At 36.4% G+C, this 25,122-nt stretch overlaps 1 protein-coding gene and 1 long non-coding RNA gene across 2 annotated transcripts; both read left to right on the plus strand.

Annotated features, from left to right (window-relative positions):
- Positions 1-9,553: 9,553 nt before the first annotated feature.
- On the plus strand, positions 9,554-10,354 carry LOC128197989 (uncharacterized). Its single transcript, XR_008250772.1, has 3 exons — positions 9,554-9,689; positions 10,149-10,180; positions 10,281-10,354. It is a non-coding gene; the product is annotated as an uncharacterized LOC128197989 (long non-coding RNA).
- A 4,283-nt stretch (positions 10,355-14,637) lies between these two features.
- LOC108336849 (uncharacterized) lies at positions 14,638-16,014 on the plus strand. The gene has a single exon (XM_017573297.1). It carries the CDS (start codon positions 14,638-14,640, stop codon positions 16,012-16,014), a length of 1,377 nt encoding a protein of 458 aa, XP_017428786.1.
- Positions 16,015-25,122: the final 9,108 nt, after the last annotated feature.

Raw genomic sequence — 25,122 nt, forward strand, 5'->3', positions numbered from 1 at the left:
GACTAAAAATTAGTCTTTATTTTTTTAATTTTATTTATTATTTAATATTTAAACTTGAATTAAGGTTATTGAAGTATATTTTGATAATTATTTTGAAAAGAATAAGATATGTCATATATATATATATATATATATTAAAAGGTAAAATGTTTATAACTTTTTTAAAAAGTTGAATATGATTTTAGTTCTTAAACTATGATGAAAAAAATTGAATTTCATCCATATCCTAATTTTGATATAAATTTTAGGGTTAAATATGTTTTTCGTCCCTTAAGTATCACACGATTTTGGTTTTAGTCCCTACTCGAAACTTTGATGGTTTTTAGTCCTCGTAGTTTTGAAACTATTAGTATTAATCCTTAAAAATGAACGACGTTAAGTTTTAGTAGATGTGGCAAACAGCGATGCCCAGCTGCACTCTGCACTCTCTGTCACGTTGCTGGGCAATAAGAATCTGACACTCACGTGGCCATTCTTGTTCTTCCTCCCTCACCTGACGACGGCGAAGATCTAGGTTTTCGCTACACTGCTCGCCCGCCTCTGTCTCTCTCCAGGAACACTGTCGAAAGTTTAGAAATTTTTTGTCTATCACAGACTATCTCTTCATCGCCAATTGTAAAAGTAACATTTTGAGAAATGCAGTTCTCATTGGTCATTCTCCCCACAAAACTTACATTTACATCAAATGGAAGATGAGATGCTATATCTACAGGTGCAAACTCCTTCGCACATTTACCACAATTGGCAAGCAAGTCGGCTATTAGTTCTTCCTCTTGCTTCTCATATTTCAACCATGCCCCAAATATAATCTTCTCATGAACAGTGTTGGCTTTCTGCCAAGCTCCCTGAAGGCTTCTACGCATCAGTTTAACTTCCCCAAGGCCCTTAAAGACCTGGTATTGTAACAAAAACAGATTCCTCTTGTGGAGGACAAGACTCGGGCTCTTTATGGATTTGCGCCAAAACTTCCACATAATCAGCAGGCTTATAGAAAGGTCGTACAGCTGGCTGAGGGACCTTGACCAGAGATTCTCTAAAGTACATAAAAGAAAACAAAATCCCATCCCAACCCCACCAAAAAACAAAAACACCTAATTAAATTGGCAGAAAGGGAAAGCTTCAATTGAAATAAAGGACCCGTTCAGAGAGAAAAACTCACATTGAGGCAGAGGAAGGATACGATGACAACTTGGGAAGTTTCCCTCTTTCAATTTGAAGCCAAGACTGAGGATTCAAAGCATTTGGATGTGTCTCTTTACAGGATTCTGCAAGGAAGAAACTCCTCATGGGGCATAAGAGACGAAACTTTTTTTTGTGCCTTTGCTTTTTGGTGATAGGGAAAGTATCTCACTTTCCTTCTCCTGGAGACAGACCATACTACAAATTAACCTTTTCTTTTAAATTGGAGATTGAAAGTTGAAACTAACTGTTACACCAGACGTGATTTTCTTTCAAATGGTAATAACTATATCTTTGGAGAGAGATAGAGGCGGGGGAGCAGTGCAGTGAAAAGCTAGATCTTCGTTGTCGTCGTCAGGTGAGGGAGGAAGAACGAGAATGGTTAAGATATTTATGAGTAACTAACCAGATTTTTAGGTAAGGTTATTTTTATTGGCCTATAAATACAATGACAGGGCAAAACACCAGGTACGTTCCCTCTACGTTACACTTAGGCCAGATGAACTCTAAATAATATTCTGCAGTGATAATATAATCATTTTCTTGAGAGCTGAGGCTCCATAACTCACATCTGACTTGAGCGTCGGAGTATCTTCGCAGGTACCTCCCCCTTCTTTGGAGCATGAACGACAACAATTGAGGAAAAGCAAGCGTCTTAGACATCTAGAAGCAACAAAGACACACCGGACAACATTTACATCGAAACATTTTGGCGCCCACCGTGGGGCCGAGTGTCATCCCGCAGAAGCCGCAAGAGGAGCACTCGGTCTCGACGAATCACTTCTTCGGATAAGGCTACTCCAACAAGATGAAGCCTCTGCATCGCCGCCAGGATTCTCCTCCGTGAGCCATTGACGCCACTCTGAGCACCTTTGCGGAATCGTGTACCTTTGCAGGTCAGACCCAGCGCAGAGACACCCCCCAAATCGGGTCCGTCCATCAGCCTCTATCGTGCCACCAGGCACTGCTGTCACAGGGGCACAATTAGGTCATCCACATCGTCTCCACGATCGCACAATCCTGCAAACGAAAAACCCTAAATTCCCAAATCACAACCCAAAGATCGCGCACACCACTTACAAGGCCGGAGCCGCTCAGACGACAACCTCCGCCTCTTTGTCACCAAAACCTTAGGTGGCATCTTCAACCGCGCCGGTGCCGTCGCAAGGTCACGGCCGAGTCTGACTAGCGATTCTGCCAGGAGCTCGGTTCCAGTCACATGAGCAGGCTCGCCGGCAGTAAACTTGTCGTTTGCACGGTAGACTCCCACACGAGAGATCGCCAAACAGATCGCAGACTCAAGCTCCGTGCCATCCACCTCGCCGTTCGGTTCCGCCTCCGCGCCATCCGCAACGCCTTCAAGCCAGGACTAGGTTTGCGTTTCCACCACTACTTCCACATTTACACCGCGTGTGTCGCACTCAACCTCCGTAACCGTGATTCACGAAGTCATTTCTCATGCCTCTTGTGCAAACTCGACGTCACTGACATCCACTGTGAACGCGACAACTAACACCTCTGTACCGACTGGTCCTCCCGACACATAGAACGAGCGTTCCATCTAGGACTGACCTTTGGCCAACTGTACATAGAACGAGCGGTCTCCCAAGGTCGTCCTCATCTGGTCGCCTAGTATGCAAGCCTTATATTAACGAGTACATAACAAAGCGATCGCCAATAAGCGATCGTCAACCTCCACGAAAGGACGATCCTGTCACCGTGAAAGATTATGCCAGTGACGCATTCATCGGGTACACGTCAATCGCCCTCTATAGCGATCGACTTAACAGCGATCGTCCAACAACAGGATAAGCGATCGACAGAGTCCAAGACAAAACGATCCCGTCATTCTCCAAAGGCCGCCCAACAAGGTCGACCATCAAGAACACCTAACGCACGCTAGTTTAAAGGCAATCTACCTATTATGGAACCTGGTAGGTGTCCGTCAACTCGCCCTTAAAACATTCGGCCACTCGACCTCCCTGGCGATCAACCATTCGGCCTCACTGACGTTCGGCCACTCATCCTCTACCGCTCGACCATGTATGGCCCCACATGTTCCAGCATTCGGCCTCATTGACGCTCGGCCATCCGTGGCCTCAAGCGCCCCAGCGTTCGGCCGTTCGACCCCTTTGATGTTCGGCCTTTCCGTCTCATTGCCGGTCGGAAATTTTCAGCCTCATGGACGTTCGACCATCCAGCCTCACAGACGTTCGGCCTTTTGGCCTATGTCGCTCGACCATTCATGGCTACGAGCGCTCCAGCATTCGGTCATTCGGCCCCACTGATGTTCGGCCATTCGGCCTCACTGACGATTGGACGCTCAACTTAAATCTCGATCGAACGGTCTAACCTATATGCTTGATATTATGTATCTTACAGGTCACAAGGGACAATCAACCAAAGACCGAGCGATCTTACTCTATCAACTGATCGGCCTTATAACATAATCTATTTTTTATATTCATTTTCTAAATCGTGTAAATGCATTGGTTTGTTTGGCTACTCTTTTTTCTCATTCTATAGTGCAGATAAGCACACCTTGCATACAACAGCGGACGCTAGAGAGTCATCCATGCTCAAGCACTCAAAACCGGGAAAACACTTCCTCTATTCGCCCTAGAACACCTTGAATAAAGGGATGCACTCCCTCTGGTAGATGTTCGCCCTAGAACACCCAGGTGCATTGAATAAAGGGATACACTTCCTCTGGTAGATGTTCGCCCTAGAACACCCAGGTGCATTGAATAAAGGGATACACTCCCTATGGTAGATGTTCGCCCTAGAACACCTAGGTGCATTGAATAAAGAGATACACTCCCTCTGGAAGACGTTCGCCCTAGAACACCCAAAACATCAAAACTAGGGGACCATCCCCTATCCTACCTTATGTTCGCCCAAGAACATCCCATTTTCAAGCATTCAACCGTTCGGCCTCAAAGGTGTTCGCCCTATGGCTTCAACCGCTCGACCATTCATGGCCGCGAGCGCTCGGCCATTCGACCCCCCTGATGCTCGGCCATTCGGCCTCACTGACATTCGACCGCTCGGCCTTTACCTCAAGCGTTCCGGCATTATGCCTCATTGACGTTCGGTCTATAGCGCTCGGTCATGCATGGCCTCATGTGTTCAAACGTTCAACCGCTCGACCATTCATGGCCCCGAGCGCTCGGCCATTCGACCCCACTGATGCTCGGCCATTTGGCCTCACTGACATTCGGCCGCTCGGCCTTTACCGCTCGGCCATCCGTGGCCTCAAGCGTTCCGGCATTATGCCTCATTGACGTTCGGTCTATAGCGCTCGGCCATGCATGGTCTCACGTGTTCAAACATTCAACCGTTCGGCATTTTGCGACCTCAAGCTTTCCAACTTGTAGCCGTTCGGCCTCACATGTTTTTGGTCCTTTGACCTCCACCGCTCGGTCATCCTTGGCCTCAGGTGTTAAAACGCTCAACATAGGACAACGACCGGAAACACGCTCCCTAAACACAGCGAATACAGCTTCCCTCAAACTCATAAGTCCTATAGTTACCACGTCCATAAAACAGAACGGTTAACTCGAACTTAGGGGGCATGTATCATAGGATATTTATTAGATAAAATATCTTAGATATTTTGAGCGGTTAAGATATTTATGAGTAACTAACCAGATTTTTAGGTAAGGTTATTTTTATTGGCGTATAAATACAATGACAGGGCAAAACACCAGGTACATTCCCTCTACGTTACACTTAGGCCAGAGGAACTCTAAATAATATTCTGTAGTGATAATATAATCATTTTCTTGAGAGCTGAGGCTCGATAACTCACATCTGACTTGAGCGTCGGAGTATCTTCGCAGGTACCTCCCCCTCCTTTGGATCATGAACGACAATAATTGAGGAAAAACAAGCGTCTCAGACATCTAGAAGCAACAAAGACACACCGGACAACATTTACACCGAAACATTTTTTTAGGAATGAAGACTACATTTTTTCATGTTTAAAATCAAACTATATCAAAATTTAAAATATAAATAAAATTTAATTTTGTATTATTATTTAGAAATTAAAAATATATTTAATTATTCTAAAATTACAAGCAAGACTTTAAATTAAAAAAAAAAATCTGTCTCTCCTTTTGTTTTCCTCCTTTTATTTTTCTAGTCTCCTGTTTCTTTTATTTTTTTCTCATACATTATTTTTTTTTCTCCTTCATCTTCGTTTGTAGCTTACGTGAGCACCACCATCATTGGAGTAATGATTTCACCTCTCTTCTCTCCCCTTAAATTTTCTCCTTACAAAGTATATTTTAAAAATGATTCAGTTTAACATGTGATATGTTGAGTTATTCCTTTAGTGACATTAGAAAGGTTCGCAACATGGTTGCTATACGAGGATCAAGAGTGACTATAGCTATTTCCAAACTCTACTAAAAAAACATTTGTTAATTTAGAAGAACATAAACAATATACATAAAATAAGAAGAATTAAACAAAACTTAACCTCATAAGCATTAATGAATAATATTACATGTTCCTACACCAAGAATCTTATCCTGAAAAAGGCTTGTTATGTTACACAGAAACTAGAATAAAATATCAATTTGATGGTAAAAGTCAACCACATTACTACAGCACATGTGGATGATTTCCATTTATTGTTTGGCCCAAACGGAGGCCATATATAGAGAATTGACACAAACACAAACCCTACCTTGCCCTAAGATTCAATCATTCACTTTCACACCACCACTCAACAATTCCTTCAACTACTTCCATTATTCAAGAAGAGAGTGCAGCTCTGTAAACGTCACTATAAGAGTTGCGTGTGTCTTTGTTCAACGAATGAATCATTGTGCCAGAAACAAGCATATGTCACCTTAATTTCGTTGCCAAAGACCATCAGGTCCCATAATTGCCTCTTTCCATGTGACAGACTTAACCATCACCACTTGCAATTCAATTCATGATGTTTAGATTTTGTTGTGATTGTAATTTGAAAGAATTGCGATTGATATCATTGATTTTGAAAAATAATAATATTAAAGTTGAAAAGTTTAGTTTTGTGGTCAAGAGTGATACTTTATAAATAATTTTAGAAAAATTGGATTGATTTATAAATAATATCTTTAGGAAAATCAACTACAGTTCATAGTTTAAATGGAATTTTTTCTATTACAATGTGAGTTTGCTTAATTAGTTCACTGAAATGGTTCAAAAAATTCGTATTTGAAAATACTAAATAATGAAGTTTGAAGTAAATTTGACTGAAACAATAATTGAGTTTAGGAACACAAATGTTTTAAACAAACGGATAAGGATTCCTGGTCTATCTTCGTGGCAAATAGGGTTTTAGATGTTTGTACTGTTAAAATGAGAAATTCTGAAGACCGACATAGAGAGAGATGGCTAGTTAATGCTGTGTTGTCCTCTTTGGATCAAACCACATGATTCATGAAACAGAAATATGATTCATATGTTATTGTATGTCATAATTAATCACACAACTCAATGCTACATCGTATCGTGCTCCGTGAACAGTTTATCAATTGGCACTATTGTTAACGATATCAAGGTTTTCATGGGTCCATGAATGGATGCTCAGCAAGAAGCATAGAGACATAGTTTTAACGAAAATACCAACAATACACTTCTTATTATTTTTATTGTTAATTAAGATACGATAATTATTATTCTCAATTAGAAAGATTTTATGATAGTATAATAATGTTATAGTTTTTAATAATTTTTAGTAATGATAGATATTGTATAACAAAGGGATTTTACCAGAAATTATCTTAGAATTATATTTTAATCTTACTCGAAAAAAGAGTGTTTTCATAGTATGGACAGACATGTTTCATGGTGTAATCTTCTGACCCTGAAAGTCTATGTTCATCCTCCGTGAAAATTGAAGGACCCAGCAGGGCGAGAACAAAAAAACAAAGAAGTAGAACTTATATGATTTGTCAGACGTTAAAGGGGCCACTTCCATAATACACTTTCATAGCTTCAAGAATATAACAGAATCTATTAATGGTGGTGGAAAGTTCCACATAATTTGTCTTAATTTAATCTAACTTAATTATATTTCTTTAGGTTGATTCGGATTATTACATTACATTTTATTTTATTTTAACTGTATAATATAATATAAGAATTTAGTAAATCGTTCAAGAGTACAACTGATATATCTAAAAAATATAAATATTTTATTATTTAAATTTAAAGTTTATAAATAAAAATTAATTATTCAAACTTTATTTTAGAGAAATTTTTATTTTTCTAAAATTTTTATTTTTACTTTTCCTTTCTAGATTTCTAAAAAATATACTTATTTTTTGATAGATAAGAGTTTAACACTGAATAGAGCAAGCTTGTCTAATCATAACTTCATTTAAGAGTAAGTTTCTTTTTATCTCTATTAAATATATTGAAAATTATGTATAAAATTAATATTTCTTGTGTTAAATATACACATATGGTCTTCTATTTATAATAGAAAAATATGAGCTAAACCCAAAATACAAATAAGAAATAATAACAAACTAAATAAAGATAAAAGATAAACATAATATATCTAACACTCTCTCTCAAGCTGGTGTATACAAATAGTATTTGGCAAGCTTGTTACTAATATAATTAATAAAGACTTAGTGAAAATATCTACTTTTACACTCGTATGACACTAAATTGTTAATGATTTGCAAAGACGACATAGAAGACAAAATATCAACCCAACTCTCCTGAGCAACAAATTTAGGAAGTTGCTCCATGTAAATTTCTTCTTACAAATTGTCATTGTTGAAGAGCCACCACGATTATAAATAAACCAACAAAATTCATCTTTGTCACGGGAGAAAGAACATATATGGATGGGTCAAACGTAATGGTGACAAAAGGGAAGTCAAAAAAGACAACACCGGAAGAAGCCATGACTGAATAGAAGAGAGAAACCTTAAAAAGAGCAACCTTAATGCTCTGAATAACTTCCTAAGAGGAGACAAGATGTGACAATGCATGACAATCTGGAAAGAGGAAAAAGAGCGACCTCGACACTCTGAATCATAGCCTAGGAGGAGACGAGACGTGTCACAAGCACAACGAAAAAGGGAGCAGATCCACAACTTCAAAACGCACTGAGAGCGCATAGGAGCAACGTTGAAGGTGTTGTTGACAACATGGTGGTTGTCTGGATGAGACAATCAAAGTTGTGTGATTGTTAGTCGAAACTTCTAGTAGTGATTGCAGTAGACGACGACGATAGACGATGGCGTCGCCGATAGCGGTACATGGCATTGCTGCCAACAGCGGTGGATGTAGTGGTAGAGGCAACATACTTTTTTTCTCAAAAGAACTTGACTCTAGATACCATATTGAATATAGTGAAAGCTATGTATGAAATTAATTTTCCTTGGTTTAATATACATATAGGATCCTCTTTTTATAATAGAAGAAATATAGATTAAGCGCAAAATACAAATAAGAAATAAATATAAGATAAACATAATATATCTCTAATAATCTATTTTTCTTTTCTTAAGTTAGTTTCAGGTGTACAAGAGTATGAGTTTTGCATATGATCCTTCTAGAATAAGTTATGATAGAATATTTAGATTATCTTGATTTCTTTTCTTAAGTTAGTTCTGGGTGTACAAGAGTATAAGTTTTGCATATGATCCTTCACTACAAGAAATAATGGAATTACATACGGAACATTATATACGGATTTAAATTCGTATATAAATCAGGTATTATATATGGAAATTATATACGGATATCAGAAAGGCATTATATACGGATATTATATACGGATTTTTATATACAGAAAAATCCGTATATAATTTATGTATATAAAGTTGGCGCGTTGTTGCGGGAAAATTACCTAAGGATATATCCCTATGTAATTTCCATGAACCGTATGTAAGTAGAATGCATTATATTATATATTGATTTCAACAATAATTTTTTCTAAAAAAAATATTTTGAATTAATTAGAAGCTGAAAAATATCATTCTCTCGAACCGTGGAGCTTTGCTGTCTCTGTTGAACCCTCGAGCTATCTTTCTCTCTCTCTCAAACCCTCGAGTCCTTTCTCTCTCGAGTCGTCTTCGCTCTCCCTGTCCCTCTCTCCAACCGTCTTCACTGTCGCTGTCCGTCGTGCTCTGCTTCTGTCTCCTCTCTCTGTATTGAGCTGTCCGTCGTGTTCTGGCGTTCACCAAGCAATGTCGTTGTTCGGTCGGGTGCCGTAGTTGAACATTGAAGGAGTATCTCCATCTGGTAAGTAAACCCTAATCCTAATGCTTAGTATTCGATGAAATCGTTAACTGGTGAAAATCACAAGCCCTAATATTGTATTTTTTTTTGTTTTATTTGACACATTTGTGGTTGGTCTCGCAAGCTGTGGTTGGAGTGTTAGGAAACATCAATTGAGGCTAGTGTTTGGCGATTTAAGAAGATTGTTAGTGGTATGCAGGACTGAGACATACCATTTGGAGTTGCGAAGGCCCTTAGTGAAGGAACCAAAGGTGAGTGAGTTCCTTTCCCTCGTAAAATGATGTCCCAAGTAGGAACAAACCCAATATCTCAAACACTACCGTGGTCATAAAGATCATCTTTGACCATGCCCATAATCATTTATTCCATCTTTTGCTCAGGTGAACCATTCAGTTATTATTGGATTCTTATATTGAGATAATTTCTTAATGCCATTAGATTAAGTACATGATGAATGGATTTTCACCTATACCTGGGAAATGTCTTGTGGTCGTTGATGAATATTTTTCATTTTTCTTTGTAATGGAGGTTTTCAACTAACTAAATTTAACAAACCCATGTTTCAGCTAATGTTCCCACAGCATCATTCACTTATTAGGTACCTATTTTGTAAAAATATAGCACCAATCTTGAAATGAAAACTTGAAACCAATCTCTTTCTTTATTCTCTGAGATATGAAACCTGAATCCATACTTTGGTGCATTTTTAGGACATTGAGTGAACATTCAGAGGCGTGTTAAGGTATGTTTACGCAATCTTTAAGGACTATAACATATAATTTATATTATTAATTATATATATGTTTGATATGGTTTTCTCTAGTTGGATTTGTGTGATATAGGACTGCAAAGTATTTGAAGGGTAAGATAAGTGGAGGAAGCTTTTGGGATTGAAAAAGGAAAGCACCACAAAAGGGTAAGTAGTTATTATGTTTTGTTTAATGAGTAAATAACTATTGTATTTAGTTTAATGGTTTTGATGTGATTACCATATACATTGTTAATTGAGAAGCCATAAGTTGCTTTGGGTAATTGTAGCTTGATCAAAGAAAGGAAGCTTAAGCTCTTCCTCATCTTTGTTAATTTGTACTATCAAGGAATTACTTCATTCACAAGACGGAAAGATAATATTCCGTTAAACTATAAAATGGCAAATTATTGAATTTGTTTTTGTTTAGGAATTTGTGGATGCCCACACTGGCCACCTGCTAGCAGGGTTTAGCTCTGCAACTCCTTTCTCTGCCTCATCAAAAAACATCCTTGTCCTCTTTATCTGTCCCTTCATGAATTTACTAGGTTTATCTATAACTTTACCCAGGAAAATGTCATCATCTAAAAGCCTAGCTTTTGCCAATTCATCTTGTGGCAGATATAATCTTCCTCTTGTGGCACTGCAATCATAAAAAACTACACCAAATTACAGAGAACATAGTTTCAATCCTTTTGTGTTTTTATTTAATCTATTCTGTAACCTTGAATTTTTTTGTTTACTTTACGATATCAAGAAGATATTCCCTGCCCTTAATTTTTCTTCCCGTGGTTATATGGAGTAATGTTAAAAGGTTTGTGTTGAGACTACATAGCCTCTTTTCTCTATTCAAGAGTTTACTCATTCCAAAATCTACTTTGCTGAAAGTTGGCATACTAGAAAAGATAAAGAGTAGGAATCATTGCTTCTTAGATAGTATCAATAAACTTATTACTACATATTTTCCCTTGCTATGGCAGCTATTAAAGGATGGTTTTGGGAGAAACTGGATGTCAACAATGCTTTCCTTCATGGAGAGCTTCATGAGGAGGTTTACATTGTCCCTCCTCCTAGTTTACTTCCCCTTTGTTGACAATGGCATAGTACCTTATCTGCTACTCTTCTTTCTCTTAATTACGAATAATCTTCTGCAGATCAAGCTTTGTTTGTCAAATCTGCTTCTACTTCTTTTACTGCATTATTTGTTTAGGTGGATGATATTGTTTTAATTAGCAATGATATGGCAGAAATTAATCATCTTAAGCACATCTTAGATACCAAATTTAAAATGAAAGACCTAGGATCTTTAAGATACTTTCTCGGTCTTGAAATTGCAAGGTCCAAATCTGGAATTCACATGAATCAGAGAAAAAAAATTCTTGAACTTCTCGATGATAGTGGTTTGATTGGTTCTAAACCTACTAACACTCCTTCTGATCCTTCTATTAAACTTCAAGCAAATCATGGACAACTTTTATCTAATGCTGCTGGTTACTGGCAGTTAGTTGGCAAACTTTTGCATCTCACCATCATCAAGCAAGATATTGATTATGTGTACAACAACTCAGCCAATTTCTATGCAAACCTCTTGATACTTATTACAATGCTGCTCAAAGAATCTTTCATTACCTCAATGGATCCCCTGCTCATGGCTTGTTCTTCTTTGCTTCATCAGACCTTAGACTCTCGGCCTTTGCCAATTCAGATGAGCTTGCTGTTTGGATACCAGAAGGTCTATCATTGGCTTTTGAGTTTTTGTTGACTCTTCATTGATCTCTTGGAAATCAAAGAAGCAGACTACTGTTTCCTGTTCTTCCTCTATAGTTGAATATAGAGCTTTGGCTAGCCTTACTTGTGAAATCCAATGGTTGGATTTTGTCCTTCATGATATTTATGTTTCCTTGGATCCAAGTGTCGTGTTGGATAATCAATCTGTCATCCACTCATCTCACAATCATGTGTTTAACACACCAAACATATTGAGATCGAATGCCATGTTATTCTCGACAAAATTCAACAAGGCTTAATTTACCTACTTCTTATTTTTACCTAAGCCTAGCTTGCTGACGCTTTCACTAAACCTATTCATCACACCTCTTTTGACATTTTTGTTACCAAGTTGGGAATTTGTGAACTTCACTGCCCAACTTGACGGGGATTATTACTAGATATTTCCCTTTTAGTTTCTGTTTTTGTAATAGTTGACATAAGCAGTTACAGTTTATTTTTTTTTGTTTTTTTTTTCTGTTGGTTTTGTAACAGCTATTCAGTTATACAAAATTTTATATAAGCTCTATTTTTCTTTATGTAAGATACCTTTTTCTCAATTTGAATACAATGAGAATTCTTGCAAAATGTGAGAACTAAGAAAACTGTTGTGTCTGCAACCTCTATATAATATAACAACTCAACAATAATGTCTAAGAGTTATAAAAAAACTACACCAAATTACAGAGAACATAGTTTCAATCCTTTGGACAACTAAAAGTAGAGTCTAACATAAATAGTATAAAAGCTTTTGCATTGTTAACCATCAGATTTCTGCAAGATCATGCAACAAACTTCTTCACTATTGGTGCATATATTATTTAAACATTGTCTTTCATAGGCCTAGTTTATATTGTTCAGACCCCTTTTAGGTAAATCAATTTCATCACAAAGTCACATCTATGGGAGTTTCTTTTAATCAACAACCATATTTACTAAAATACAATATCAGGAATATTTTAATCTTTCACATGCAATGACAGAATGTTGTACTGGTGCAGAGAGGCACTTGTCAATTCATAGTAAATTTGATAGGAAGTGTTTTGTTCATTACAAACTATATAAGTTAAATTAATTAGATTCTCTGAACCCAGGTCTAGTGGTTGTGTTTTGAAATATTCTTTATTTTAGACTTTGATTAGGATCATACTAAACATGTTAGCTATTAAGATCATGCATTTAGGCATTACTAAACATTCAGACCCAAATTGCAAACATATGCATAACTACCTTGGTGTTCTTACTTTAAAACTTGTTCATCCACTTTCCAATGACTTTTTTTGTTTTGTTGATTCCAGTAGGGATTTTATTATTCAAACATTTTTGTTTAATGTTAGATTCATGTTGGTATCATGTTTATACAGTTTTAAGTCATTTTACAGAATTTGACCGATTAAGTTGTTTTGTAGGTTCACATGCGTCTATATAATTAGGCCTTTCTTATTCATTACACATTCTAACCAATTCTGCATTTTAGCATGTAATTAGCATCATATTAAGCATGTAATAATCATAAAATCATCCAAATATAACCTTCAATATATCAGAATTAAACTTAGGAGAAAACCCATTTGATGTTAACACTAGTTTTGACTAGTTTGCTCTCAAATTTGGTATCACCACTGATTTTACATTTCTCTTATTCCAGTACTGTTTTGAGCATTTTATTATCTTTCTTTAATGATGTCTGAACCCCGAATTACCCCATTCCATGCATTTTACATGTTTTGACTCATTAAGCACATTTTAGCCTACCTAGACTTAAGAATTTTGTAGTTGACTGCCCCTCTATTACTTTATTATAAATTGATATGTGATGTTCTTTCTTTTGTAGTTGCACTCGGTACCTGCAATCCAGTATAGAACAAGCTTATTTTGACAATCAACCAAAGCTCCTAGTAAGACCTAAACCTTCAAATAATTGTCCTTTTGCAAATGTATGCTTATGCAACTGTATGTAACATATTAGGAGGGTTATTTAGTTCTTTAAATGTTGATTTTTTAATTAAAATTATTTAGCTAAACAATTAAACACATCAAGCACTATCTACCCTAATTTGATATTTCTTTAACTATGCTTGGTTGTAGTGAAAGTTTTAGCTCAACGTTGTAGGTTGGCCAATATCCTTCTATATTGAAAGCTTAAAACAATATTGTACATAGTGATTAATATAAAACAATAATATTGTAGATAGTGATTTACATGTACAAAACAAGTATTAAGATAGAGACATGTTGAAAAACATTCTATGATAGAGAGAAGAGGACCTAAATTAATTTAGGTTATTGTTTAGGAAGTCATTTGATAGGGCACATGTCCTAATATGGAGACGTGTATTAACCATTGGCTAATTGTTTTGTAATCGATTTATGTACAGAACATGGATGATGCTCAACCAAATCGTTCATGGATGTACGATAGGTGTCATAGAGGAAGAGGTGCTTTGAAAGAGTCTTTTGTATTGGGTGTTGAAGAGTTTATAAGTAAAGCTTGTGAACAAGAACGTTATCGTAGAGATGGGGGTCTTCGATGTCCATGTTTAAAGTGCGATTGTACAAAGATTCTGCACGAAAGAGTTGTGAAGGTTCACCTTTACAAGAACGGTTTCAAGCCTAATTATTTCATTTGGGAGGATCATGGGGAAAGAATGCTAGAAGATGATGTATAGAATCATGAAAGTTAGATGGCTATAGACACGGAACGTGGTCAAATTAACCAATTTCAAACAATGGAAGACATGGTGCATGATGCTCTTAAGCAAAATGAGTCGTGTCAAGCATCTACTTCTAATAACATTGAAGAGGCTCCGAATGAAGAAACACAAAGGTTTTTTAATTTTTTGTTGGATGCAAACCAACCGTTGTATGAAGGAGCATCAGATTCGAAATTATCAATGTGTGTCAGACTATTAGCTTGCAAGTCAAATTGGAATATTCCTAACCAATGCATCGATTTTATTGCAAAAATGGTTATGAATGCAACACCCATCAAATCAGGTTTGCCTAAAACATACTACGATGCAAAAAAGTGCGTATCAAAGTTGGGATTACAATCGCAGAGGATTGATTGTTGCGTGGATGATTGCATGCTCTTCTATGATAATGAATATGGTAAGAATGATGGCGCGTTGCTTGAATGCAAATTTTGTGGAAAACCAAGATATCAACCACGTAACATGGGAGCAACTACTACAAAGCAAGTTCCTATGAAATCAATGTTCTATTTGCCATTAATTCCTAGACTACAAAGAATGTATGCCTCAACACAAACTGCAGGACAAATGACTTGGCACTATCAGAACATGTCGACGAATGGTGTTTTGCGTCATCCATTCGATGGAGAGGCTTGTAAGCACTTTGATAGAGTATATCCTGACTTTGGTACCGTGCCACGCAATGTACAACTCGGTTTATGCTTTGACGGTTTTAACCCATATGTACAGGCATCAAATATACCATATTCATGTTGGCCAGTTATTGTCACCCCTTATAATCTTCCTCCAGAAATCTGCATGTCTAAACCTTACATGTTCTTGACATGTCTCATTCCCGGGCCATTCAATCCAAAGGTTGGCATAGATGTGTACTTAGAGCCCTTGATAGACGAATTGAAGAAGCTGTGGACGGGTGTCATAATATATGATATTTCAAGGAAACAGAACTTTATTTTGAGGGCCATGTTGATGTGGACAATTAATGATTTTCCTGCTTATGGTATGTTGTCCGGCTGGAGCACTCATGGTAAACTGGCATGCCCACATTGCATGGAGCATACAAAGGCTTTTAGATTATATCATGGGGCAAAAAATTCGTGGTTTGACTCCCATCAGAGGTTTTTACCGAATGACCATGCCTTTAGGAGGAATAGGAATGCTTTCAAGAAGGGGGAAGTGGAGATGGATGATGCACCACCATATCTTACGGGAGCAGAAGTTTGGAATAGAATTAATGGTTATCCTAAAATAACTGAAAATGGTGCACCAAGAATTGGTGGATATGGTGAGTGGCATAATTGGACAAAAAAAAAGCATCTTTTGGGATCTACCCTGTTGGAAGGATAATTTGTTAAGGCATAATCTTGATTTCATGCACATTGAAAAAAATTTCTTTGACAACATCTTTAATACTTTGATGAATGTTATGGGGAAGACAAAAGACAATGACAAGGCCCGAATGGATATAGCTTTGTACTGTAGACGAAAAGATTTGGAGCTAAAAAGTCATACCAATGGAAACATGTATAAGCCAAAAGCAAATTATACACTTTCAGCAGATCAAACAAAAGAAGTCTGTCATTGGGTAAAAGCTCTTAGGATGCCTGATGGATATTCTTCTAACTTGTCAAGGTGTGTTGATGTGAATAGGGGAAAGTTCATTGGGATGAAAAGCCATGACTGCCATGTGTTTATGGAATACTTACTTCCTATAGCGTTTAGTTCTTTACCGTCTCATGTTCTCAATCCCATTACAGAGATAAGTCATTTCTTTAGAGATTTGTGTTCTACTACATTGAACAAGGATGACCTAGCGAAGATGGAAGAAAACATTCCTCTCATTCTGTGCAAGATGGAGAGAATATTTCCTCCCTCATTCTTTGATTCTATGGAACATCTCCCTATCCATCTTCCATATGAGGCACGACTTGGTGGACCATTCCACTATAGGTGGATGTACCCATTTGAAAGGTGACAATATGACATCTTATCATTCAATTTACTAGGCATAATTCAAAAATCCTAACATATCAGTTTCAAATTTGTAGGTTCATGGGATATGCTAAACGTTCAGTAAAGAATAAAGCTAGGGTTGAAGGATCTATTTGCGCATCATACTTGCACAGAGAAACAACTCATTTTTGTTCCCACTATTTCAAAAACTTCATGTTAACACCACAAGGCAGTAGAAATGAAGTAGACATTCAAATAGAAAGCCTAACGACAACATTATCAGTGTTTGACCAACCTAGCCGTCATTCTGGGAGGGAATCAACACATTGGTTAAGTGATGAAGAATTGAGATAAGCTCATGTTCATGTATTGATCAATTGCAATGAAGTTGAACCTTACCTTGAGTAAGCCTCCAAAATCAATTATATTTCCCAATTTTTTCATTTGATATAATTAATTGTCTTTGATCTAATCTTGTCATACATGTCAACAGCTCATTCTTACATACCTATCAACTATCTGAGTGAAACAGTTCGACATACACACATGCTAATTTCCCATTGTGGTTCAGGCAAAAAGTACGACTTCCTATCATTCTAACACATTCATTTCTTCCTTAATTCTTTAATCATTACATTGTTGAATAGGTTCATATCCTGAATGGTTGTAGGTTCATAACAATCCTTTAAGTGTGAGGAACCAACATCTTAGAGATTTATCACTTGATCCTTTAAGGTGTGTAAAGGAATGGCACACATTCTTTGCTAATGGATACAAATTTCATACCCATGCATGGAGTCAGGGCAAGAAGACAATAAATAGTGGGGTTCATGTTAAAGGGCTAACAGAAGGAGGTCAAGATGATTTTTATGGTGTCGTTAAACACATTTATGAGTTGGAATACAATTCAACAACCACAGCCAAGAAAATTGTATTATTTTATTGTGATTGGTTTGATCCATCGAGAGTAGGTACAAGGGTGAATTCAAAGTATGGCATTGTGGATATTCGAATGGATAAAAGATATGTGTTGTTTGATCCTTTTATAATTGCACATAATGTACAACAAGTGTATTATGTACCATATCCTACATCACGCACGGACAAACGAGGTTGGTGTGTTGCAATAAAAACGAAGCCTAGAGGTCGCATTGATTCGAATGATGTAGAAGCCGATGTGCCATACCAAGTGGAGGAAATGTCACATGTTAATGACGTCATTGAAGTTGAAGAAGTAGTCCGATTACAAGATGTAGAAGCTGGTCTTGAAGAAGTGAACCCTAACAATATTTCATCATTTCAAGGGCAGATAAATGAAGATACAACGGAATAAGAAGAATACAATGTAGAGGGACAGGGTGAAGATGACAATGAAGATGAATTTCATAGTTCTAGCACTGAATAGAGTTAGGGTGTGTTCCTCCTTATTTTTGTTGCATTTATAATGTTGTCCACAATCTTAAGTTCTTATCAATGTAAGTCTTAAGATTAAACATTTACTAATAGAGTTTTATTGCAAAGCCAGAAACAATGTGATTTCATCTATTGTTGATGTGTTTGTTTGTACTCGTGTTTTTTGTTTGTTTTTGGAGTATAATATTGTTTTTGGTTTACTTGTTACACATTTTTATCTCTGATTGTACTATTTCTAAATTTTCTTTTCTTCTATTGTATAAAAATATATATTATGTTCAAGAATATGGCATCAGATCCTTCTGGCCCTCCTATTCCACCTTCAGGAAATTCTGATAAGGGGAAGGGGAAGAAATCTTATGTAGTGAAGTTGATGACACGTTTCAATAATGAAATTGGTTCAACCAGTCAACCAACTACACGTACCTCTACCTCCATTGGTAGATCTGTTCCACCTCCATTAGTTGTTCCTGCCTTCACTCCCACTCCACATCAAGTTCCTACATCTACACCTACCTCTATTGGTACATCTCTTCCACCTCCGATACAAGTGCCTGGCTTGACACCCACTCCATACCAAGTGCCTCCTCATCGAATGGCTTCACTATCTCCCAATGTTGGTTCTAACCCATCAACTCCCAGAAATATTGCACCATCACCTGGTATAAAGGATGCAGATCCACATTCTAGTTCAGCCGCCAATTACGTGGAATCATGTTCCAATAGTCGTCCAATGATTACACCCGTTGGAGGAGGGTAAGAAAAAAATTAACTCAATTAATATATAGACAATTCATTGTTGTATTATTGTAATGTTTGAGTTTAATTTTGTTTTAGGTTTTATCCTACAAAAACTGCATCGAAGGCAATCATAGCCACCATCAAGGAACAGTTTGATGAGCCATGGCTAACATGGGGCTCAATCCCTAAGTCAACCAGAGATGTCTTCTTCGAACGTTTTAAGGTAAACACTTTTCATTCCCAATCCTGTTACAAAGTCAATAGTTGGTGTCCTGCATTTAATTTATACTTTGAACTTGTTTACTTATTCAAACCTATTATTTCTAATATAACAGAGAAGGGTTTCATGGAAGCCTGAAGATGAGGAAAAGGTCAAAAAAAATTATCACACCAAGGCATCTCATAGACTCTCAGAGATGTATAAAAAAGCTAGAACTCTAGGAAAAAGACCTGATTGGCTGGGGGACGATACTTGGAATGCTCTTTTGGAAAAGTGGAACATGCCACTTTATAGACAAAAGTGTGAAACGGCAAAGAAGAATCGGACATCTGAAAAGAGTGGTTGTTTGCACACTGGAGGATCTATAAGCGTGCATGAGCATGCTATTCGTTTGGTATATAACAATGGTGAATGTTCACTATAATGTCCAGGTCTGCTTGTATATTGTGCATGGGGAACTGCTAAATACAGGGTGTTTATTTAGCTCTTCTTAAACCATTATATACGGATTTATCCGTATATAAGTTATATACGAATATTCGTATATAATTTCTGTATTTAAGTTATATACGAATAAATCCGTATATAACTTATATACGGATAAATCCGTATATAACTTATATACGGATAAATCCGTATATAATTTTCGTATATAATCCGTATATAATTTCCGTATATAAGTTATATACGGATAAATCCGTATATAGACCTAGCTATGACGGTATTATATACGGATTTTTGCCCGTATATAATTCGTATATAAACACGTATTATATACGGATTTTGGGTCTTATATACGGATTTTTGCTGTATGTAATACACTTTTTTCTTGTAGTGCTTTTAGAATAAGTTATGATAAAATATACGTGATTTAGTCAAAATACACTACAAGAAAAAGATATATAGTAATCAATTTTAGTGATTGAATATTAATCACTAATCTTTTTTTAAAATTAGTTACCAATTTGGTGATAAGATTCTCAGTCACAAAAAAATCAACGACTAAATCAGTCATTATTTATTAAAAAAAACTAATAAATGATGACCAAATCTTAAAAAAAATATATTAGTCACTAACAGTATCAATGACGAAATATTTTTTTTTTAAATTAATGACTAATTTGATGACTATATTATCAATTTAAAAAAAATCAATAACTAAATTAGTTACTATTATTAAAAAATTAATAAATGGTGACCATATTTAATGACAAAATATATAGTCAATTATTAACTAAACGAGTGACCAATTTTTTATTCCAATTTTCTGTCTTATTTGAATATATATAAGTTATAAAAAGAAAGTAGTTAATAAAACAAATCATCATATTAACGTTTCAATTTTTATTTTGATGTCGTAAAAGCTATCAAAAAGATGTTGAGTTATATCGTGTATTGTAATTACAAGACACAATATTATTGAAAACAAAAATTGAAGAAACATGTTTATGCGAGAGCATTCTTTGTTGTTTTAAAACATATAAATCATCTTTAAACTAGTCTAGAAGGAGCTCCTTCTTGTTTTCCTAAGATTTAATAATACAAATGTCAAGATGAAATTCAAAGAAAATTTGATTATTTTTGTAAATTAAGATACACTTACAAGACTTTTTTCTAAGTAAAGGAACACAAAAGATTATCCAAAGAAAATTTCATATTTGAATTTGTTTATGCAAGGATAGAATGCCCTACATGTGATCGACATGCTGAGAATTTTATTGTTTCCCAATGTAGACCATACATTGCATTGTAATAAATTTTATAACCAAATAGAAAGATCAGGTGTCAAGTGATTGGTAGCCTTGGTGTCAAAAGTACCAATAATCATTCACTATATTTGAGTTGGTGATAGCAAAAAGCATTTCTTGAACAATGGTTTGGTGAGTGTTATATGTTGATCACAAGGTTTGATTCATATTGGTTTCAAAAAGATTCTCATCAAATCAATGTCAACAATTGAATATATTGTGATCAATTCTTCCATACAATTGGCACTAAACTTTTGTACCCTAACCTTGGCTAAATTTGGATTTACCACCACTACCATGTTGTCCTTGACCTCATTCTGTTAAAGAGAGTAGTTATAAGTTATATTAGTTACGTTAGTGTATACGTTTGCATGTGCTTCCTTCAAGTATATAAACCTTATGTTTCTCCTCCAGAGTAATCAATTCATTTCATTCAATAATATCTCTTTCTTTAATATTTGCTTTCTTTACATGGTATCAAAAGCTTGTAGTTCTTGGAGGACTTCTAATAACGATTAAATATACCGTTATCTATGATATAATTTTGATACTAAACGCATCCTTTTTAACTTAGAAACTTATTTGAACTCATGTTTTTGTTTTAGTTTTTCAAATAACTGAATAGAGGGTATACATGATTTTATCACTAATTTCCCTTGATTTTGTAGATTATTAGTATGATTTGGAAGAAGAGCAAAAGTATCAAGGGGTTGGAATTCAAGAGGGATAGTTAAAACATCAAAAACGGAGCACAAGAGGTCACGTAGGGCGCCCCATTTTGGGCGTTGGGCGCTAGTTTGTGTGGTGCAGGGCGCCTGAGCGCCAGCTTTGTACCTTGGGCACTTGGGTGCCCTAGTAAGGGCGTTGAGCGCCAATTTTTTCGCGCACATCGCCTGGGCGCTGAGCGCCAGCAACGTGGGCCTGGACCCCTTTTCTGTTATTTTTAGCCCTATTTAAGGATTTGCACGACCTAGGGTCGGGATCTCTTGATGGCTTGAGCAAAGAAACAACCTTTTTACCCCTTGGAGGCAGATTTGGGGATGTGGGAGCTCTCCTCTTCAATTTCCAGGGTTTTTCTTCTCTTTCATTCCATTGCTCATCTAGTTTCCCCATGACAAGGGCACTAGTGCAGCGAAGGGAAACGACCGCGGTTGTTTTTGAATATACATCGCGGTTTTAGAACCGCGGCATATACGGACGAGGTAAAAAAGTCTGGGACTTTAGGCCGCGGTAATAACCTGGGGATATGACAGCGGTTCTTTCTTGAACCGCGACCTAAACCCCCTTTATTTTTTTTTTAAATTTTTGTGTAACCTTTGGCCGCGGTTCCAATCGCGGTAATAACGTGGGGATATGACAACAGTTCCCACTGGAACCGCGACCAAAACCCTTTTTTTTTAAATTTTCGTCTAACCTTTATACCTCGGTTTTGGCCACAACCGCGGCCTATTCTCTTGCAATTTTTTTTAATAGCAGGTCTGTTTTTGTGATATCCACTATCACAAAAACAGACCTGCATATCAAACAATATCATAACAACACAGATTCAACACAATAGTCAATATTTATATCACATAATGTACAAAGTCTAATAACTATAAATCAATATGTTCTAATGTATTTTAAATCTAATAACTATGAACTATTATATAATCTGACTAAATGTTTTGCAATTGTTTTCCTCAGGAAATGTAAGTGGCTTCTCAGGAATTGGAGTAGAAGTCTTGAATCTCTACACAAGACAATTGTTATTAATTAGTGTATATGAATTCCAAATGTTGGAGAAAATCAAAATTCATTAAATTTAAATATTACTTTTTCCCAGTATCTTGTGATATGGGCACGAATAATGTGGGTCATCCGATACAATACATAGTATCCACACTCATATGAACCATTCTGTCTATTACACTACAATATACCATCATAGTTGTAAATAGTTAATGAAAATCATTAAAATAAAACAACTATAAGAAAGTATGGCTTTAGCATATGTCAAACCTTGAGAGCAATCCATGCAAGTTTTCTATTGTTAGCAATTGATCTCCCAACCAACATCATACTTGCTGAAATAGAACTATATATAAAAATAAGGTTTTAGCATTCATTTATATAACAAAGAAAGTCCAAACATTGAGGTTCTTACTAATCAACTACTTGTCTGAGATGTTTGGGAGGAGACTTGTGCAATGAGCAGAACCACAAAGCATAGCTCTCTTGTACAGAAATAACAAGTAGCTGCCAGTGGCGCTTGAAATTCATAATAACTTAATTATTATATATTAAAATCACATATGGAACTTTATTATGTTAACAAAGTTCACTTACCCAGATATATAAGGAATAAAAAGTATGTTCTTCCCGCTTGCAAATCTTCTTGTGAGATATGTTGTGATCTCATCAAAATCATTTGTTTGGTGAATGACATGGGGATCAATGAACCCATAGACATCATTGTACCCCAAGTTGTTACTGACACCAAACATATACTTGAAATCAAAAATTACCTTTGATATAAGTATACTTGGTATATAAATCAATTTTATATAAACAATTGCTCATAGACTTACATCATCCATAGTTGAACTAATGTAATATTCAACTCTTATGTTCGCGACACAAGCTCTCTGACATCTTGGCTATGCAGGTATATTGGGACCTCAGAGCCTCTCCCAAATACATTAGCATCATATTCAACCTCCAAAGGCTTATTTCCAATGATGTCAGCAAGTTGCTGCTATGCACCAAGAGGATCGTCCTCAGATAAACGAATCTTCTCCTATGCATGTGTTTGTTGTTACATGGAAAAATAAGATAAGTTTTGACATCAATAACATGTAAACTTTAAAATTGAGAAGTGTAAAGTAGATTCCATACCGGGGGGTCAGAAACCGAACCAACCGAGGCAACTGGTATGATAATGTCATCTACTGTGAAAATCTCATATGTGGGCAGAGGAACTGAGGCATCTGGTATGATAATATCGTCTACTGAGACCTTCAACTCATCCTCTGATAGCTTCATACCATGAACAACAGTCGCTGCCTGAAACACTGTTCCACGAGCTACCAGCATCATCCCGATACCATCTAAAATGTATAGCAGACATGGACTAGCATCGTCCATGTCATCCCCTAGGACGGCTGGTGCTAAACAACTTCGTTTCCCACTTATTCCTGTTAGAGTAAATGTTAGATTATACAAAACATAGAAATTATTGAACATAAATGTTTATTAATTTTACCTGTGAGAGGCACAACATGTTCCTGTTCCTGTACAGGAGATGGCATCGGGCGCATGCCATAACTCTTAAACTGCTGCTGGAACTGACACATAACTCTATCAGTCACTTCTATAGTGACCTCATTATACAATTCCTCCCTAAGCTCCGTCCTATGCTCCTCCCTAAGGTCAGCTCGAAGCTTTTTTGTGATCTCTTGTGCTTCGTTGTATGCATATGAAGTCTAACGAGAAGAACTCCCAAAATAATCTTGAATGCCTACTCCAATTCCAGCAGCACACACATGTCCAGGGTGCTCAGGTTGTCCAATTGCAGTGGTAAGAATATCCTGACGACCCTCTTGAGTGAAATGACCTTGGGAGCTCTGCTTAACCAAGGAGTCCTGTAACATAACAAAGCACCATTATTCTTAAAAAAGTTCAAGGTAGTATGTATAATGAAATTATTATTATTTTAGGAACAGTGATAACTTACAATTCTTTCAGATATTTCTCGTGCAGTGTTAGAAGAGTAGGCGCCCGATGATCTTAAACGAGCCAACTTCCATTTCTCATGCCGAGAAGGTGGAGAAGGAGGCTGGGGGCTACCACCCTCAGATGATGGTCTAGTTTCTGCCTTTTTCTTGAGGATTTTCTCCTCAAGCTTCCTATACCCACCACGAGATAATAGGTGGGGGTTTTTATTTTGGAGCACTTATTCCTTGTTCTTTGCTTCTTTTTGCCTGTCACATATGTTTAATTAATTAGTTCATATGATATATATTTGTTAATGAGGTTTTGAATAATATCAACTATACTAACCTTCCATTCCTCTTATGTCCGACTCTGTACAAAGAGGCGCCAAGTCTCCTCATCAATGGCCTTATATGTTTGACATGGAGACTTTTCTTTTTGCTTCCAAATATATATCTCGAGGTCAACTTACTCTTAAAACCCCGAAAGTTTTCAGCAACAGTTGATAAACACTTATTTTTAAGTGTTGTGACATTTGGAATGTCAAATGTCACTTGAAATAAACAAAATAAAGTTGTATCAGTACAAAATTATCAATATAAACAAACTCTAATTCAATTGATATTAATTAACTTACCAATATATCGTTTCATATAATGTTCCGATCAACCTCGGACACATGGTCAA

This window comes from Vigna angularis, chromosome 7 (genome assembly GCF_016808095.1).
Source record: "Vigna angularis cultivar LongXiaoDou No.4 chromosome 7, ASM1680809v1, whole genome shotgun sequence".
Taxonomy (NCBI): domain Eukaryota; kingdom Viridiplantae; phylum Streptophyta; class Magnoliopsida; order Fabales; family Fabaceae; genus Vigna; species Vigna angularis.